This window comes from Syngnathus floridae, chromosome 21 (genome assembly GCF_059516105.1).
Source record: "Syngnathus floridae isolate MCC-2025c chromosome 21, RoL_Sflo_1.0, whole genome shotgun sequence".
Lineage (NCBI taxonomy): Eukaryota > Metazoa > Chordata > Actinopteri > Syngnathiformes > Syngnathidae > Syngnathus > Syngnathus floridae.
The window spans coordinates 5,261,218-5,280,258 of NC_142433.1; the positions used below are offsets into that span (position 1 = coordinate 5,261,218).

At 47.4% G+C, this 19,041-nt stretch overlaps 4 protein-coding genes across 8 annotated transcripts; 1 reads left to right on the top strand and 3 right to left on the bottom strand.

The window, feature by feature from the left end:
• Nucleotides 1-142: 142 nt before the first annotated feature.
• s100a11 (S100 calcium binding protein A11) lies at nt 143-834 on the bottom strand. Its single transcript, XM_088365384.1, has 3 exons — nt 679-834; nt 479-618; nt 143-354 (listed from the first exon to the last, which is right to left on the bottom strand). Exons 2-3 carry the CDS (start codon nt 605-607, stop codon nt 229-231), a joined length of 255 nt encoding a protein of 84 aa, XP_088221510.1. The 5' UTR covers nt 608-618; nt 679-834; the 3' UTR covers nt 143-228.
• Nucleotides 835-1,216: 382 nt separating this feature from the next.
• Nucleotides 1,217-5,672, bottom strand: pbxip1a (pre-B-cell leukemia homeobox interacting protein 1a). Of its 3 annotated transcripts, none has more exons than XM_088366001.1 (10): nt 5,480-5,672; nt 4,691-4,825; nt 4,331-4,418; nt 4,201-4,268; nt 3,656-4,109; nt 3,389-3,598; nt 3,099-3,142; nt 2,855-2,912; nt 2,645-2,788; nt 1,217-2,590 (listed from the first exon to the last, which is right to left on the bottom strand). In XM_088366001.1, exons 2-10 carry the CDS (start codon nt 4,766-4,768, stop codon nt 1,926-1,928), a joined length of 1,809 nt encoding a protein of 602 aa, XP_088222127.1. In that variant the 5' UTR covers nt 4,769-4,825; nt 5,480-5,672; the 3' UTR covers nt 1,217-1,925. The 3 variants fall into 3 exon arrangements, with proteins under 3 accessions (XP_088222127.1, XP_088222125.1, XP_088222126.1); XM_088365999.1 differs by lacking the exon at nt 5,480-5,672 and adding an exon at nt 5,332-5,473; XM_088366000.1 differs by lacking the exon at nt 5,480-5,672 and having other exon boundaries at nt 4,691-4,922.
• Nucleotides 5,673-5,873: 201 nt separating this feature from the next.
• On the bottom strand, nt 5,874-18,929 carry LOC148380121 (small conductance calcium-activated potassium channel protein 1-like). 2 transcript variants are annotated; one of them, XM_088365996.1, is made up of 19 exons: nt 18,797-18,929; nt 18,396-18,516; nt 16,632-17,322; nt 16,427-16,563; nt 16,251-16,353; nt 14,549-14,743; nt 13,296-14,483; nt 12,376-12,559; nt 11,345-11,575; nt 9,201-9,301; nt 8,134-8,865; nt 7,746-7,841; nt 7,378-7,665; nt 7,078-7,199; nt 6,867-7,008; nt 6,696-6,806; nt 6,507-6,634; nt 6,362-6,440; nt 5,874-6,275 (listed from the first exon to the last, which is right to left on the bottom strand). In XM_088365996.1, exons 11-19 carry the CDS (start codon nt 8,845-8,847, stop codon nt 6,051-6,053), a joined length of 1,905 nt encoding a protein of 634 aa, XP_088222122.1. In that variant the 5' UTR covers nt 8,848-8,865; nt 9,201-9,301; nt 11,345-11,575; nt 12,376-12,559; nt 13,296-14,483; nt 14,549-14,743; nt 16,251-16,353; nt 16,427-16,563; nt 16,632-17,322; nt 18,396-18,516; nt 18,797-18,929; the 3' UTR covers nt 5,874-6,050. The 2 variants fall into 2 exon arrangements, with proteins under 2 accessions (XP_088222122.1, XP_088222124.1); XM_088365998.1 differs by having other exon boundaries at nt 6,371-6,440; nt 18,797-18,928.
• Nucleotides 10,068-18,395, top strand: chrna11 (cholinergic receptor, nicotinic, alpha 11). Of its 2 annotated transcripts, none has more exons than XM_088365994.1 (10): nt 10,068-11,545; nt 12,356-12,495; nt 12,567-12,635; nt 13,157-13,266; nt 13,328-13,407; nt 14,310-14,477; nt 14,553-14,747; nt 15,571-15,657; nt 16,128-16,237; nt 16,652-18,395. In XM_088365994.1, the coding sequence occupies exons 1-10, from the start codon at nt 11,257-11,259 to the stop codon at nt 17,324-17,326; spliced, it is 1,923 nt and encodes a 640-aa protein (XP_088222120.1). In that variant the 5' UTR covers nt 10,068-11,256; the 3' UTR covers nt 17,327-18,395. The 2 variants fall into 2 exon arrangements, with proteins under 2 accessions (XP_088222120.1, XP_088222121.1); XM_088365995.1 differs by having other exon boundaries at nt 10,070-11,545; nt 12,567-12,611.
• Nucleotides 18,930-19,041: the final 112 nt, after the last annotated feature.

Genomic DNA, 19,041 nt, shown 5'->3' on the forward strand with positions numbered 1-19,041 from the left:
GTGAGCTGGAGCCTAATTTTGACATTTTTTTTAAAATCTCAGAGTTCGGCTGCCCCCCTGGGTGCAACCAGAGACGCCGTGTGTAGGATTACAACAGCCACTAAATCAAGGTTGTGAGTACAGTGAATGAATGACAGGGAGCTGTGGAGACAATGAGGCCTTTAATCGGGGCCAATGGTTAACCAGGAAAAAAAAAAAAAGCACGGGCGAGGCGGCGATGTTCTAAGCTCAGTAGCCGCCTTGCTTGCTGGCTAGCTTCCCGATCAACTCCCAGAACTCGCAGAAGGTCAGCTCGCCGTCGTTGTTCTGGTCCAGAGACGACATGAGTTGGTCCACCGCACCCGGATCGCCGGTCTGAACAAGAATGAAGACAAATGACAAGTCATGAATGTGCCGATATCAATCACCGATACTTGAGGTAAAAAATAATAATGCAAGACAGGAAGTGCCATCATGTCGTTTCGGTTGAACGCCATACCTTGACAAAATTGGGCAGCTGCAACTTGACCAGTTGGTGGAACTCATCTCGGCTAAGCGTGCTAGCAGACCCGTCGTTGCCCGCGTACGCCTTGAACTGGTTGACCAAAGTCAAGATGGCGGATTCCATATTGGCTTCACCTGAAAATAAAAAATGTAAGCTCTCGGGAAATATAAAGACCATATATACAGCGTACCTACCGTGTGATGTGCGAGGAGCAGAGATGTCTTCTCCTCACCGTGATCATGCCCGTCTATTTATACGCCGTATCGGGATGCAGGAATCAGCGGAAAACGCTCCACTTGCCCTCATTTTCCAACACAAAATGCTGATGAGAGGACATATGCACGCAAAGATCAACAGATAGCATCGTCCCAACACACAAAACAGAGCAGATCATGCCCGTCTAAGCAGAATGAAGCTTATACAAAACATGAGGTCATCGTGATCGGCGAGACACCTGCAGAAATTGCCAGCAACTGACAGGGAAGTGCAAAATGTGTTTGGAGATAAAAGCAGAAGTTCTTTGGGCTTAACACGAGGGAATTCTGGGCCCAATGTGCGCACGGGTTGACCTGCTCGGGAATTCAAAGCATGATCGGCGTCTCTTGCGGTTTCGTCAGAACGAACGTGTCGTCTTGTCATTGCTAACATTCTTTGCTTTGAAGCAAAATTTTCATTTTCCTATCGCTAACTAAATGCTAACACGCTAGGATGGAAGCGACAAGACTATGCTCATTGATTTTAAGGGGATCGTTTATTGAACTTATCACGAGACAGAATCGAAGGGCATGAAGCAAATCTGTCAGACATGCATTTACTAAACTAACAAAAAAAAAAAACTTAAATATGGCTGAATCACTTAAAGGGTCACATTTGTCTTTCTCAACATTACATTCTTTGAATCCAGCAGGACCAAATAAAAATTCACAATAAAAAGGCACATCATCGAGTTGAACTTCCAAAGTGTCACGCCACTAAATAAATAAAAAGAAAATTCATAAATATGACAACATTGTGGACACAACCTCTAATACTGTGTGGCAAACAACTTTTACAAAATAGTCCACTCCATCACACACGTCAAACTCCACACTATTGTGCTTTGGCAGGTGCTGCTGTTTTGGTTAGCAACACTGTGAAGCAATGCTTAATAGTCACATTCCAGTTGATACCTTCAACCTCACTTGCTTTGGTAGGTGCTGCTGTTTTGGCTAGCAAAGCAACACACAGTTTGCAATGAGTCATCACTTTTTTTTTTTTTTTTTAACTGTGGGGGTTCACTATTACTATATGTAATTAATTTTTTTTTAAGGTGGTATTTTCACTATTCGCAGCAGGGCGTGTCCCTAATTTATTGAGTGACAAGAGCGAGGGGGGGGGGATGCATTTGTGAAATATGGTTACAGCTTTGGTGGCAACAAGATGTCCGCCAAAGTCTCCCCGCTCAATGTTGTTCCATGGCGGCAAACTTCCAGAGAGCTTCCCGCTCAAACTCCTCCATGGCTTCCTCCAGGGCTTCGTCTGTGCCTTCCATGTCCGCCATGTCCTCCAAGATGTCCGCTACGTCCTCGGCGAAGTCGGCGAACACCCAGCGGTTGTGTGCGAACACGTCGCCGCTGAAGAAATCGGCGATCAGCCGGCGGAGGAAGTCCTTGCTCTCCTGAGGCGAGCCCTCTAATTTGCTCAGGTAGCCCTCCAGGAGTTCCTCGAACTCGGGTAGCTCCACGGGGAAGAGGCCCTCCTCGGTGGCGCAGACTTCCAGCGAGCCGCAGGGGCGGTGGCGGGCGTGGCGCCGCAGCTTCTGCTCCTGCGCCCGCCAGAAGTCAGCCATGGCGTGCTCCTTGTGGTGACCACGCCAGGGCTTCTCCTTCCTCCTCTGCTCCCGGTCCAGCCGGCGCTGGGGCTTCTTGGTCTCCCACTCGTCACGGCGCTTCCGCTCCTTCTCCTTCCTCTCGTCTTTACGCGGCTTTTCCACGTCCTTGTTCCTCCAACGGTCAACCCCCTCCGAGACCTCCTGCCGGATCTTCTCCAAGAGCTCCCACACTCGCCTCCGCCACTTGCTGCCATCTTGTTTTGGTTCTTGCCTCTTCTTCCACTGAAGCTTGTCGGCTGCATGGGAATTTGATTAATAAATATTCAACTTTAGCGTTTTAATTTCCTCACCGTTGTCTTTGGCTTGCTTAATGATTTCACTCAATTCCCGCCTCAACGGGTTTTCTCCTAACATCCTCATCACAGTGCCCAACTCCTTCATGTTGATGTCCTTGCTGCCATCCGTGTCAAACATATCCAAGACGCCTTCGAATTCTGGACAGACCAAGTCATAAAGTGGCAGAACAAAAAATAAATAAATCATAACAGAGTGAGACGAACCTGCAGACATCTCATCGGTGAGGCGGAATCCGATCTCGTTTTGATCATCAGACGCTTTCTGAGGGGAAAGCAAAGAAGTTGGATTCGCTTTTGTTGTGATCCAAACTCTAAATTAAACTCGTTAAAATAAATAGTAGGGGTTTCATTGTCATTGTAAAGACACATTTGTCAACACGGCTCGCGCGTGGGCGTATTTTGTGTACCTAATCAAGTGTCTGTGACAAGAGGAAGCGTGCAAACAGACCTGGCTTTGTTCCTCGTGGCTCACGTCAGGCGATTCAAAGTCGCCTGTCAAGCACAACACAAGCCGTCACTCTTAGTCGTGAAAGACGGCGGCAAACGTGAGGACGCATTCTTTGGATATTTTTCTTGTGCGGGAATTACGACAAGTGGAAGGAAGCTGGTTATTTGGCTTTTGCAGAATGAGTCAGGCACTTTAGATCAACTGTTTGCTCCCTTTCCAAGTCATGCAGCTAGCATTAGCATAAAGGTCACATGTCTGTTGACCAAGTTTAGCTCAGTCAAGCAATTCACCGGAGATGAAGAGGGCGCCCAGGAAGAGCAGCACGGCGACGCCCATGATGCATTTGTTCAGCGACCACCACGCTTTCTCCTCCTTTCTCTTCGGCAGGTGGAACTCCATCTCCTCATCCTCGTCCTCCTCATCTTCCACGTCTGACGCTTTCGGCCCGGATTCGACTGTCCTCCTGCGGAGTCCGTCGCCGTGGTGACTCGTTGGGGGTTCTACAATAAATTCATTCATTCAATTGAAGTCTTGGAAATGGATTCAATGACAATTACCTTCTTCTTGCTCCTCCTGCATCTCCACCTCAGATGGACTCTCCTCCTCTGCCTGCACTGAACCGATGCTCTCTGGTGCTATGACATCATCAGCAGGGGCCGAGCCGACTGGTGGTTCTGAGAGCTCTTTGTTGACGTCGGTGTCTTGATCCAAAGGAGGCTCTGAGGCGCTGAGTGTCTCAGCTGGGATGACCGGATCCGGTTCCTCTGGTTCCTCTGCAACGTCTGCGTCCTGGAGGGTCTCGTCGGGCTCGGCGACATCGCGGGGTCCCCCGAAATCGATGCTGGAGACGAAGGCCACGCCGAGATGCTCGTTGTCGCTAGGCGAACTGGTCACGATGTCGTGAATGACGGGGGCCTGGCTCTCCGGGTCGTCTGCCGCGAGCTGGTCAGGCTGGAGAGAACAGCAAAGGACGGGACCGTCACCAGGCTCTGGGTCGGTCTCTTGACACACCTGGCAAGAAGTATGTGTGTGTAATTATCTATCATTGCTTAAAAATATGCAAGTCGATTTGACATAATGACTGTGCAGGTCGCATACCAACCTGGTGGCCTTCTTCTGATAAGACACACTCCACTGGAATGTCACTGGGCTTGATCTCCCCAGCTGCAACTGGAATAACACAAGATCTTTTTGCAACCTCACGACCACAACCTTATCTTGACTTTGCGTACCTGTCGCCATGTCTTCTGACAGGCTGGGGGCGTCGCCCAGGCTTTCCGTGCCATCATCCAGCACCCCTGCGTTGTCCGCTGCCACTTCCTGTGGAATAAGAAACAAAAATAGAAATTAACTTCTCCCACAAATTGTGTTTTGCTAAAGATGGAACCTTGATGTAGCAAAGACCATGAAAACAGGAGGGGATCCAAAAATCAACCCTGTGGTACACCATATGACAAATAGTCCTGCCTTTCAAATCGGCCACTCTATAAAGCGGGTCTAAAATTGGACAGCACACCTACATTACCTTTGACCTTTCGCTATTTGGCTTGTCTGGAGAAGTTCCAGCAAAGTCAGGAGCAATGGGGCCTTACCTCTGGGGAAAGGAGCGTCCAACTGTTGGTGGACGAGCCGCTACTGCCAGTGCTGCTGCTGTGGTCCGACATTGCCATCTTGAGGCGCCTCTTGGCACAGCACAAGGAACGCTATTTTCACCTTTTCGTAGATTCCTGCAGAAGACACCACTTGTTCAAATCTTGCAAACTAAAACTTCACCAGAGGCATGGACATTGGTGTGCAACTATGGCCGCTGATTATACGGACGATAATAGCTTTGATACGTGCACACGCACGTAATAGAGACGGGATTAATGCGTAATACGGGTTACGTGATGACGCGTTAGCTCCTATTCTAGTAACATCGCATCCTTTGAATGACGAATTCCCTTTTATATGCGAATTTTGACGTGAGTGACGGAGAAATTAGGCCAGAAATTGACAATCGCGGCAGTGAGGTCACGATTTTTCCCCCCCACGTCAAGGCGAATAGAGGAATTTGATTTTTGCATTTGGACGTGCATAAGGATGAATTTAAAAAGTAAAGGGAACACGTTCGACGTTCTCGTGATGGTAAACAAAGGATGCAAAACCACTTCCGCCTTCACGCAGGGCTAATCACGGGCCACAAACACGTGCGATGCCATGATTATGCAAACACACGGCACGGCATATTCACCCTGCGTCGCTCGGCAATAATTTCCAGTCCCGATTATCCACTTATTATCCTCTGATCGTCCCCTCGAACTTGGGAACTTCGGGAATTCTGATCTGCGTCACGTCAACCAAGAAGCCTCTCCACCAATCAGAATTCGAGATAGACTCACGTGAGCGAGCAATCCACCAATGAACGCAATTATACTCGTCATCCAATCGTATTTCATCCAAGCTGCATACTTTGGGTGCATTCCACCAATTAGAAATGTGAATCAAAAGTGCAAATGAAGCGACATCTTGACGTTGATTGAAGGCTGACAGGTGATGGCGACTTAAAGATCCTCCCCATACAAACGTAAAGCGAAAATATGAGTGAGCACATGTATTTATACACGAGATAGGCAGACGTGGACCAACTGCTCAAGGACACGTCCGCTCCGCTATTTTTGACACGGGACTTACCGTGCAGTTGCTCATTTATTGCATCATGTTAATCGTCCAGCTTCACCTCTTAAGTCACGTCACACTTCATTGGTGGCATCACACAAAGAAGCAAAACACAAATATGGTGAAACTTGAATTTAATGGCACAATTGACCACCACCACCAATAATGTGACCTAGAAAACATTTTGGGAACATGAACATTTCCAGAAAAGTTTTGGTTCAAGTCCACTATTATTTCACTGGAGCAGCATGCCCCTACATTCCACTAGAGGGTGCCAGAGACCCACTTTTCATTCTACCTCTCCTCATTCCTTCCAGCAGCGTCTGTCTTCTCCCTCTCACGCAGCAGGTGGCGTATGGATGAATTCTGCGTGGACAAGGTACTGGTCAGCAGCGGCATGAGGCCTCGGAAGCCCTCGCGGAGCTCTTCCACGTGTTTCTCCAGGCCGTGGACGTGCGTGTCCAGCTCGGCCCGGCAGCCCTGCACCTCGACCAGCACGTCGAACAGCGCCGTTTGTAACTGCGGGGGTCCCAGAGGAGACACAGGTCACAACAACGGTGCGTTGGCAATCGGCTGGAGATTCGCTCAGCGGTTAGTGCACTTGCCTCTCTCACCTTGCAGAGGTCCACCAGTGTGCTGCCCTGGTCTGCTAGGATTCGCTTGTCCATCTTCACGCGCCGGAGCCTGGACAGTGCAAACATGGTTATATCGACTTTTTCTATCTAGTCAAATGATGACATGGACACTTACTGGTGGATGGCGAGCATCAGTTTACGTTGGTGCATGCGGACCATGGTGTGATCTTTCTCCCTGGAGAGCTTGGTATGCTTGTAGATGAACCAAGTCTCCCTCAGCACGTTTGCCGCCGCGTTCTTCATCTGAGCCCAAAATAATATTCACTCGACGGCACCGAATGAGACGTGTAAATGGTTAGCAAACCCTTTTGGAGATGTGCGAGTCAATCATGAAGTTGTGCACGTGCTTCTCAGCCCGGGTTAGCTCCAGCTTCCTGGCCACCACCGCCACCACTAAGACGGTGCAGCCGGCCCCCTGCGAAGGAATGTTTTAAAACATTAGTCTGTCTGAGAAAAATAAAAAAAATTTGCTGACCATGATCCCGGTGAGGAGGCAGATGCTGCGTCCGCAGTAGGTGTGAGGCACCACGTCTCCATAACCGATGGACAAGAAGGTGACTGACACCATCCAAAGGGCCTCCATGTAGTTGCTGCTTAGGTCCCTGTAGTTGTGATGCCTGAAAAAAAAAATATTTAAACAATTCAATCAGAATTTGGTCAAAAAAGATTTTTATTGGAGTATCGACCTCTCGCATACGTGCAGCCCCCAGGCCGCCACGATCCACAACGAGACGCTGAAGATCATCAGCACGGTGCCGGGGTAGGTGGTCATCAGGGTCTTGCCCACGAAGCGGGCGTTGAAGTGGATCTGCCAAGATTAATATTATGTAACACCCCACCCGCAATCTGGCTGTAGGTGAGCTAGACAGAGGTCATTTCCTTCAGCCGCATTTACAATTTGACGGGATTACAGGAGAGGTGACTTTGGTTGCTGACCAAAACAGCAGCACCACACCATGCTTAATTGTAGTACTGCAAAGAGATACCTTATTGAGCGCCCCGATGCTACGCGACGCCGTATCGGTGAAGAGCCTGCTGTGTAGCATCATGGCGCGGCCTAGCAGGTAAAGCCTGAGGAACATTGGCAGCGCCAGCACGATCTCCAGCTCCGTCTCGGACAGCGCCGTCTGCACCTTCTGCTGTTGGATGTAGGCCACCAGGCCCACCGGGTATGGATGGATTGCAGCCGTCGCCAGCTCCAGGGCGATCAGGGTCAGGCGCTCCGTCGTCATGGCGATGCGCCAGTCCTCCGCGCTGCTGTCATGGACGTAGAGCTACGACGGCCAGATTATCAGACTATCCCTAATGAAGCTTTCTGATACGGCAATGAAAAATGTCCCCCGTGTCGGGTTACCTGCACCTCGCAGCAGTGGTACGCTATGATGAGGCCCAGCAGAAGGATGGTGGAAAGGCTGATGATGGATTTGAGTGTGAGTGAGTAGATGGAGCTCTGTGGGTGGCACATACATTGACAAAGCTCAATCTATGGAGATCCTAGATAATCTTCTAATCTTACATGACTAATCCACTTGCAGGATGTAATGAACATGATTTTATGGACATTGCCCTTTTCATGCAGGTCCCATGTCTATGTAGACATATCAAACGTTCGTTGACACCCACGTCACTCACCAGATCTGGCCCCGCCTTCTTTGTTTTTTAATAATACAAAATCTGATGACTAGAGGAGAATGGATTCGAATCATTCATACACAGGAAACCCGTTGATTAGTGTGCCGGACCTTGCTGTAGACACTCCAAGAGAGTTCCGTTTCCGTGACCATCATGAACACGCCAAAAATCCCCACGGCCAGAGCGCAGTCGTTAAGCCGCTGCCTGCGGAGGAAGAGCGCCCTCCTACGCAGCAGCCGCCACCCGATGCTGTGCGTCTTCCAGTAGTGGTCATCCTTGGACTCCGTTTTGTGTTTGGGGTCGGAATGGCAGGGCGCCCCCGGGAGAGGACCCCGATCCTGGCTCGGGGGCGATTCCTGGGGCGGCTCGTCGTCCCTGCTGGTGACGATGATCTCCGGGAGGCTCTGGCTCATCTCCTGCCACTGGAGGCTTTGGACCGAGGGCCTGGCAGAGGTTTTGAAGGGGGACCCGTCATTTAAAGTGCAGACCTGGATTCTGGGAGCTCCAGAAGCCTTGGCTTTATGCTCCTTCCTTTGACGTTTCTTCTCCTTGCATTTGACTTTGTCGGCCCTCCTGGGGGAGCATGGCGGGGCTCGGGTGCACCGGTGGCCGTTGTATAAAGGCATGGTGGCCATGGCTTGGGTCCGGTCCAGCCACACCGTGCGATCCGCGCACCTCTGAACGGCCGGGCAGATTCCGCACTGGGGAGGGCAGGCCCGGCGGGGGGAGAGTGTTCTGGCAGGAGGCAGCAGCGAACGCTGCTCCTCCACCTCGCATTCGTCCACCAGGGAAATGTTGACCATGGAGGTGGAGGAGCGCTCCATGGTGACGGATGGGCTCAACTGGAAGGAGAGACAGGATATGTCACAAAAAAGTATCTCCCAACACTATTCAACCAATTTTTTTTTTAACAATTGATCAAATTTGGACATAGAATTCTGCCCTAAAAATCATTAAATGAAATTATTGCTATGAAATAAATTAAAAAATAAAATATATTTTGGGTAGCTGTTGGCTGCCTTACAAAAATTTGTTTTCTGAAAAATAATTTTGGGAAAAATCTTTTTAGTTTTAAACAAAACGTGAAACTTTCCAAAGTTGTAAAATATTATTTGGTTATCCAGTTTCTAAGTCTAAAAGCAACACAGGCAACACAGTGAATTTCTAAATACCTTACCTTTTATAAAACAAGATCTGAATTTGCTATTTCTTGAGATTTGGAAAAATCCTGCTGTCTGTGGAATAATAACAAAAAATCTGTCCTGTTGCACGTCCTTCCTTCAAAAAAAAAAAAAAAGATTAATATATGTACACTTGATATGATGAACGTACAGGAGTGGTGTGATGCAATCACATCATCAAATCCAATAACTATAGTCACGCTCCCTCCGAACAAACCTGTCCACCCACTAGCAGCCTGTCGGAGCTCCGCCCACATTCCTGATGAGGTTATGAGCCTCTTGTGTACGTATATGACATGTGATCACTGACCATACTTATATCTATGTCACGTCCCTGGCTGCCGTCCCGCCATCCGGACGTCTTCCTAAAAGCCGGGCTTAGTGATGGCCCAGACTCAACTTGCAGATGTTGCAAACAATCAGCTTTCCTCCAATAATTATCACGTCATCATTTAGCAAGCTCAATTTAAGCGACAGATTATTTCACAATAATCAAGTTTTGGAAAAAGTTTGATTTAACATCAAATTTGTTCGGCACGTGTGTGATGAGGAGACCTACAAAATAAAAGTCTTCAAGAGGCCACTGGGCAGATTAAAGTTTAATCAAGAGAGGTCCGATACTTATGATCTTATGAAATATCAAATATGTCAGCCCTTAGGTGACAGGTGGAATATTAAGCCAGAAAGTCAGAACAATGACATCTCGCGCGGTTATTTATCCAAATCCGCTTGACAGATGGATCTACAGATAATATGGGTTGCTGCAAATGGATACGATGAATAAGGACGGGGGTCGGGGGGGGTCGGCTGGATCCGGGTAGTAGCGGGATAAAGAATGGTATTATCTAATCGGAAGGAGACGTGTATTAAGAGGTGGGAGGGGGAGCGAGAGGAGCCCATAAAAAGAGTCCAAATCAACAACTTTGGGATGGGAACAAAAATAAAATAATATGAAAAGTTTGATCTTGATTTAGCTTAATCAGCAAACATTCACAGGGGATTTTTTTTTTTAAACAACAATTGACAGCGTTTTTTTTTTTTTTTTTTGCCATGACTCTTATGAGATTAGTATACCTAATGAAGTGTCCCGCCAGATGTTAGTCTTATTCCAAACATCTTGCATCTGCCAGTCTGAATCAATTCAAACGTGCTGCCAAGTCGTGCTCGAAAAGCCTTAGCAAGTCTATTCTTGTGTGTGTGTGTGTTGCCAATTTTCATTTAGTCTCCTCTGTTATTATTGCATCACCCCGTTGGCATCCAGGGCTAAATGAAATTAAATTGAGATGCTCACGGCCGCTAATTGCTACAGATGTTCAACGAAAAGGATTAGCATCCCCCCGACAAGGCGTGCCACTTCATTTTCTGCAGTAATCATAACGAGAAAACAATTTAAACGAGATGTGTCCCGAATGACTTAAACACTCTTAGCTGATTAAAAACGTGGAAGGATGAATATATTTGAGATGGAATTTAGGAATTTCTAATTGGCCAGGATGCAGGAACAAAACAAACCACCGGAGGGAGCCCATGTGTCAATTCTTCGTAAACCCAATGAAGGATGGGTGAGTTTTCCCAAACGAGTTATTCCCCCACCCTCTAATCCCACTTTGGAAAATTACATCCAAGTTTGACGGATGGTGTCCATCTTGAGGCCCACCTTGCCTGGCTGCGAAGCGTGACAAAAGGGGGCCCCAAATAGGTCAGAGGGGGCTAAGCGTAGACTCCCAGTAATAGGGTCATCCATTATACAATCCAACTCTTTCCTTAACCTGATTCTCGCTCCCTCCTTCCCTCCCGCTTGGCATTCATCAGCTTCTCAGCCCTTGCATCAGCATTTAGGCAATCCGGTTTAAAAATTGCCGAGGGCCTCCCACTAAGGTGACAAAGTTTGATGATCATTGGCTTTCGCCCATCGACATGAAATTAGGAGTGAGTACTACAAAAGGCTATTTTGTCTATTTTTGTTTGGTGCTCACTCCGACCTTCAGCCTTGTTCTCGTGTCATGGTGTTGTGTTTAATAAGGTCATCTTGCAGCGTCAGCCCCATTAAACATGACCCCCTCCTTCATCTTGAACCCCTTTGCCCCCACTGCCGATCGCTTTTTTCTTTTTTCCACCGTGCTCTCCATTTTAGTCCCACCTCTTCCTCTTAGTCTCTCTCTCTCTCTCCTCCGGCATCTGCTCCATCCTTGGCTTTGCTGCAGCTTCCTCCACCTCCTCCTCCTCCTCATTTCTGCCTTCCTGTCTGTCTGCTGCCACTCTTCTTCTTTCTCCTCCTCGTCGATCAGGATGTGGCGCTCGGCGGCTTTGCTCCTCTCGGGGATCTTGGCGTTGATCCAGGGTGAGCTCCTTATGGTATTCTGGATTCCAACTGTTAAAAAAAAAAAAAAAGAAAAAAGATGAAGAGGGAAAAGTACAGGATGTGATGGGTCACCTGTTTGCTCTGCCTACTCTGTCTGTCTTGCATGTCATCTTGTGTGACTCAGAAAGTGAGGGGGGGGGGGACGGATCAATGCAATCGCACATACGAATCGCACACGCTTTCGACTCGCTGCATCCTTCGTGTTTGTGTGCGCGCACAGAAAACGTGTTGCTGCGGCTGAAACGTACAAACTTGACAGCCTCTCGCTCGGGCGTTTGTTGTCGGCGTCAAGTGGCGCCAAGGGAGACCACAAATGAATTCTGATTAAAAATTAAAATATAATCTATAAATAGAGCAAATCACACAGAGGCTTCAAGTTGTGGTTGTAAAACCAAGACAATTTTAGGTTGTGTATATTTAAAATGATCAAACTACACCTTCTGCTAGCTCAATGCTAACACACGTTGCAATTAGCCATAGTCAGGCTAACAAAAAGCTCATTTAGAGCAAGTTGATTGCAGGTTCATTAGCGTCAATAGGCCGTTAATTGGACTTTGTTTACTGAGCCGACTGCCGTGTTTCCCGTGAGTCTTCCGTCTTTGTCGCAGAATCGAAGCTTTATCGAGCGCCGGCTCGAAATGTAATAAATGAGCATGGAAATGGATCGGTTAATTGATTTTTTTTTTTGGATTGATAGTGGAAGTATGACTGACTTGACATTTCTTACACACAAAAAAATCTGCATTTTTAAAAATACATCATTAAAATATCAAATGTCACTCCTGGCAGTGTCTTCAGGGGGTCCTCACCAGAGAAACCTGCTGAAGAGCCTGCTGAAGGACTACAACCGCATGGAGCGCCCCGTCGGCAACGACTCGCACCCGCTCACCGTCACATTCTCGCTCAGTTTGATCCAGATCATGGACGTGGTGGGTGGGGCTGCTCTCGTGGGACGCCGCCATTTTCGCAAAGACATTAAATGTCTGTCGTTATCTGGTAGGATGAGAAGAACCAGGTGCTGACCTCCAACATGTGGCTGCGGATGGTAAGGACGCCTGAGAGGTTTGTGGTACTTATCAACTTGGACATATGACTCGCCGGACGCAACATTAGGTACACCGTCTTACTATTCTCATTTGATGGTGTACCTAATGATGTGGCCAGAGGGTGTGCTTTGCATGTCAAGCCCTATTTCACAGGTGTCAAACTTAAGGCCGGGGGCCAGATACGGCCCACCATATAATTTTATGTGGCCTGCGAAGACAAATTGTGCATTAAATTCGTGTCATTACTAGAATTGCAAATTGTCTTCACTTTTAATATCTTTTTTTTTTAAATATTTGACCAGTTTTTACTCGTCTGATTTGATAACGAGTTATTTGTCAGTTTATTTTGTAGCTTTTACTGAACATAATATGAGGTGCTTTTTTTTTTATTTGGGTTGACAGTCATCATGGCCCTCCGAAAGAAGCTACAATGCGGCCCGTGAAAAAAAATGAGTTTGACACCCCTGCCCTATTTATTCATTTCAAATATGAGTCGTATCTATTTATCTATTAGTAACATATGTAAAAAATAATTTGTGTCAAGAGCTGGTTCGACCACTATCTCCAGTGGAATCAGAGCGAACATCCCGGAGTGAAAAACCTTCGCTTCACCACCGACCAAATATGGACGCCGGATATTCTTCTATACAACAGGTAAGCTTTAAACATGTGCACGTACTCACATGTTCTAACGGTCCCCGTGATGCTTCCTCAGCGCAGATGATGACTTTGACTCCACCTTTAAGACCAACGTTCTGGTCAACTCCAGCGGGTATGCTGAATATTTGCCTCCAGGTGGGTCACTCGAGCGTCACAAAGACACTGGAAAATACAAGATTGTTCTTAACATTGCCCGACACAAAGTTGATGGAAGAATTCGTTCGGACGCGGTCGGGCGAACCCGCCTTCCTTCTCGTGCCGCTATCACTCAGTCAGCTCGCCATTCAGCATTCCGCACGGGTCCCTGCCTTTCCCCGCGAAGCCAAGGTTAATATTTCACGCCGTTGACATATGCCTCCAAAAAAGCTGCATAGACTTCCTGTTGAACCTCGTCGTCACGGTGCGTTCGCTGCCATGTTTATTAATAGAACACTGCGGCGGGTAAATAACTCACCGATGAGATTGGGATCAGAGACAATTAATTCTTTGCAGTCAAGTGAATTAACAAGAAAGGCTAACTTTGCAAATATTTGTGAAGTTGACTAACAGTATTTTATTTATGGAAAAGCCTATTTAAGAATAAAGAATATTTACACAGCAAAGATCACACAATCTGAAAATATGGAAAATTTGCAAGCAAGGGGCCTCGAAATGTCACGTTGGTGAAAAAGAGGCTCCTTAAAATGACGGACATTTATTTTGGGACTATGTCGAGCTAGCGCAAAAGAGAGAGACTCTTGTTTGTAAGTGTCGCCCCAAGGTTACAAGATGGATATCTGCAAGAGGAGAGGAGAGGCAGGCTGCCAACAAGGCGCTGGCGCACACTCTATGATTCCCAGGCCGGACACTTCATTAGGAACACCTGATTGTTTTGCAATGGAAAAACTCACCTATTTGCTGCTTTTGTTTTTTTTCTGCCCTCTGCTGCCACCTAGAGACATCAACACGGCATTGCAGTAGTACTAGTATTTGTTTTGCTTTTTTAAAATGAAAAGTATTAAAGAAAACAGTTACGTGCCAATCACATGTCCTGCCAGGCATCTTCATGAGCACGTGCAACGTGGACGTACGCTGGTTCCCCTTCGACATCCAAAAATGCGTCCTCAAGTTCGGCTCGTGGACGTACGACGGCTGGCTGTTGGACCTCCAGATGAACGACGCTGACGTCTCGGGCTACATGCCCAACGGCGAGTGGGACCTCATCGGTCAGCCTTCAACACACAAATAGTTTGCTAATTTTTTTTTTTGCAAGTACTCGAGTACGGATTATGCTTACTTAGGGGTGCCCGGCGCCCGCAACGTGGTTTTCTACGACTGCTGTAAGGAGCCGTACCCGGACGTGACCTTCATGGTGACCATACGGCGAAGGACGCTCTACTACGCCCTCAACCTCCTCATCCCATGCATGCTGCTGTCCTCCATGACACTTCTTATCTTCGTGTTGCCCGCTGACTCCGGGGAGAAGATCTCTCTGGGTGAGCAAAAAATACATAAATTATGGTACAGCCATTAATTGATTGCATTAATAATTATACTGTTTTTGTATATTTAAAAAAAGAATATATTGGAAATGAAATCACGCCGCACACATTTGCATTAATTCCGATTCTTCCAAGATGATGTAGCTGCCTGCAAGCGCACACAGACAGATATTTTCGGTTGTGATTGAAAAAAAAACATCTTTGCAAAGTGCGCCATAAAAATCTCCAAGTGGGACACTCCCCCCCCCCTCCTCTTTCCTGCAAATATGATTCTAATACGCTCACATTGAACGCTCAAATGAAAGGGGTGAGGGGGGGGCCGAGAGGGGATTACAGGAAGACGACGGGGAAGCGGGAAGCGAGCGCAAAAGAAAGTGGAGCACTCTTACAAAACGAGCGAATATCTTGTTAAGTGCGTATTTATTGGAATAATGCTGATGTTGCGTTATATGCCGACTCCTTTGGTACGCACGGCCAATTAAGCTATTGATGTCATTAATTGATGAAGCCGCATCTTCCATGAACATGCTCCGGACATTGTGGCCTTTCCTTTTTTTTTTTTTACTTAGGATATTTCTGCCAGAGAAGCATTTTTGGTAATTGTTTGTGTTTGGAGTCGTGAATTACGACAGCGCTGTTGTTGGATGCAGATGCTGTGTGAAATAAATGGAGGCGAGCATTACACTATGTCAAAAAGCAATTTAGTGGATGAGGCCTCGGGGTCGTTTGTCAAAAAAAAAAAACTTGGCTGCCCGCCCAGCTGGTATGTTGACTTTCTGGATGAGATCGATTTATTATTTTTTTTGTTTGATTTCAGGCATCACCGTCTTGCTGTCGCTGACTGTGTTCATGCTGCTGGTGGCTGAAATCATGCCGGCTACGTCTGACTCGGTGCCGCTCATAGGTAGGCCTTAATTTTTTTACCGTATGTATTTTACATGTCGAAAAAAAACGTTAGCAGTTTCAGCACTTTTTTTTTTTTTTTTAGCGTTCCAGCTCATCACTTTTACGGTTAGCTCGGCGCTTCCGTCCCTCCGCACGTCCTGCTTGTCAGCTGATTACTGAGGAATTGAACGAGTTATATGACCAGCCTCGAGTGTCATATATTCATACTTTATAGCGCCGCTGGCACTGTTTCACATTTAATCAGACTTTTACGGGGACTGAAACACGACTACATTGCATGAATGCGAGACTTCATTAAAGAGCTTTTACAACCTGGAAAGCGCGACGGTCATATAAAAGTGATACAAAGACATCAAGTCGGGGTCCTAAATAGGGAGGCGTTGATTTCAGAGAGTCTTCCGGGACCTTTTTGGATCTGGGGACGAAAGGGCTCGTGGAACTCAATGCATCTGTTCTATTTAATTCAAGGTCAGTACTTTGCCAGCATTATGATCATCGTGGGGATGTCCGTCATCGCCACCGTGGTGGTCCTACAGTACCACCACCATGATCCCAATGGAGGGAATATGCCAAAATGGGTGAGTTTGTTACCAGAAACGGAACCAGTGTAGCGATGCAGCATCCGCCCACCACTTTGGATCACGCGGCGTTGCCCTTGCGGGAAATCCAGCTCTGCGTCATCTTGGTGCTGTTGCTGAGCAAGGATTGAAATAGATCCAGATTTTTTTTTTTAGAGGATAATCTACTCCTACATTTTTCTGATTTACCTGTGCATGGCGCAACGGAGGAACCTCGGGATGATGAAATTGATGACCCCCGACATGGAGGTCATAAAAGCCCAGATTTGATCATTTCCAGGTTTCCATTTCTGTGCAGTTTTATGATCCCCACTTCATCCTTTGATCTGGCGATAACAAAATAAAATCATTTTTTGAAATCAATCAATCATGTGACATAATGTACGTTATTTACCTGCTTTCTTCTGTGTCTAGGTGAAGCTTGTTCTTCTCCAATGGGTGGCGTGGTTCTTGCGGATGAAGCGACCCGGCGAGGCGGAAAAGCCCCGGAGGCCCGCGTGTGCCCCCCACCTCCGCCGTTGCTCCTCAGGCTCGCACAGCGGGAGCATTCCCAACCACTGTGACCCGGCCGCGCACACTCACAATCTGCCCTCTCTCCACCAACCTCACCTCCACGTCCAATCCAGCTCCAACAATGGCAACTTGGTCTACTTCCAGGGGATGGAGGATCCTCCGCTGTTGTCCGATCAGGCCCAGAGGGGTAATAACATCCCGGTGGGGCATCGTAGTCCACCCCCGCACCTTTGCGGATCCCCGCTGCCTCCCGCGCCCAACCTGGATACCGTCGGATGCCCCAGCACCGTCTCCAGCGGAGGTGGCTTTGGAGTTGGCATGAGCAGCGGAGCGTGCCAGGTTATGGGTCACGGCGACCCGCTACTTCAAGCCATCCTGGAGGAAGTGCGCTACATGGCGGATCGGTTCCGCGAGCAGGACGAAGCGGAGCGCGTGGCCGACCAGTGGAAGTTTGCGGGTGCCGTCATCGACCGTCTGTGCCTCGTAGCCTTCAGCGTCTTCAACATCATCTGCACCATCTCCATCCTCATGTCGGCGCCCAATTTTGCCGACGCCATTTCCAAGGATTTTCTCTGAAAAGAACAAAGCAGATGAGGGGGTGTTAAGGTATCAAGCGGGCTCGGATCCAGCGGGAGTCCAGGAGACTAGGAGACAAAAGAAAATGCGGCTTTCTTTGCACTACGCCGACCGAACGAACTCGATGAATAAAACACAAAGGGGGAGTCGAAGATTTTCGGGATAAATCAGAGCTGCAACAAGCGAACGGTGTCCGGGTGAAATGGAAGAGAAAGTAGAGCAGAAAAGGAAACTCAGCAAGAGGGAAAGGCCTCAACGTTTGGTAGAAATGGCGGAACGAGGGGGACAGGCCGAACAGGTCGAGGTAATCCCCGCTGTAAAAAGTGCCAACTTTATTTAGACCCTAACACGGAATGTCGGGACTAAAATAGACTTAGCAGGTCTCCGTGTGAAAGAAGCTCTAGTGTGAGGAAAGAAATTCCTCGGAGAACAACTACAAGGACATGCAGATTATTATTTTTTTTAAAGAAGAGCAGAACGTGGTGCTCATCCATTATTCAAAGGTCAGCGTCTAATAGCAGTCAAATTAAAAAGTCCTCCCGTCGTCTTTAAGACGTGACTGATCGGCTATGAAAAGACGACCTGGGCAGTTTACATTTCCAAGGGCCTCATTATCCCCCGCAGCTTACACACCTCCTCCCCAAAATGAATTAAAGCGACACAGATCTCAGATCAGCGATAAAAGGGTCCACAATCAATCGAGAAGAGCGACGTCAACAAGGTTTGTCATACACGAAGCAAAAAGCTCAATCAATTGGAAAGATTTCTGTGGTACATTTGCTAATTTGTATCTAATGGAAATGAAGATGCATCAACACAGCCTCAGGAGATCCAAAAATAGAGTCACAGTGAAACTGCCGGTTATTGATTGACATTGGTCATTTGATATTTGAATTAGCATTGGTTTGATCCTCTGCCCAGCCATTTTGTACTTATGTGGCCGATTGATGTCATACTTAAAAAAAGAAAAAAAAAGCCAGCAATTTGTTTTTGCTGTCGTTCCTTCCCAGTGTTCAGAAAACCAGCATCTTCGTGTTTTTATCATGATGAAAATAAAAATTGAACGTACCTTTTGTTTGTTTTCCTAAAAAAAAAAGGAGGATAATTGACTCATCGTTCAGGAGATGGGTGGATGAGGGGAGGTGGTGGCAGGTAGGAAGGGCTCAGTCCTTGGATTTATTAGAAAAGCCCTGTAGAACATCAAAGTCCAGGTCAAATCACTACATCAACACAGACAGGAAGGAGAATTTCATTAGTTGCGTGGCCTTCATCACTATATCAGCGTGTTAGAAATAGAAAGTGCTGCGTCAGCAATTTTTTTTTTTTTTGGAGGAATCACAAAATGCCAAATTTAATTTATCCCCCCAAAAAATTCTCCATTTCATCAGGTCTGCAATAAAGATGGTGGCGGCAGAAATAGAAGATTGAATCTAATTGCTAATTGGGCAACAGGTTACTCATGAGACGTACCATAAGATGGATTTTCCCCAAATCTTCTCGTGTACATTACACTGCATCTCCGATCCAATCAATGACTTTTAATTTGCACGGGCCAGCGGGGCTGGTCGATGGAAGCTGACAAGAAGCAGACGACGGAGGAGGAGGAGAAGGGTGGGGGCGAGTAAGTAGACGTCTGCAGTTGAGAGATGAGCCCGTCTAGTTGCTTGATGGATGCTCGCTTGCGATGGTTTGGCTCGATTCAACCTGAAACGTTC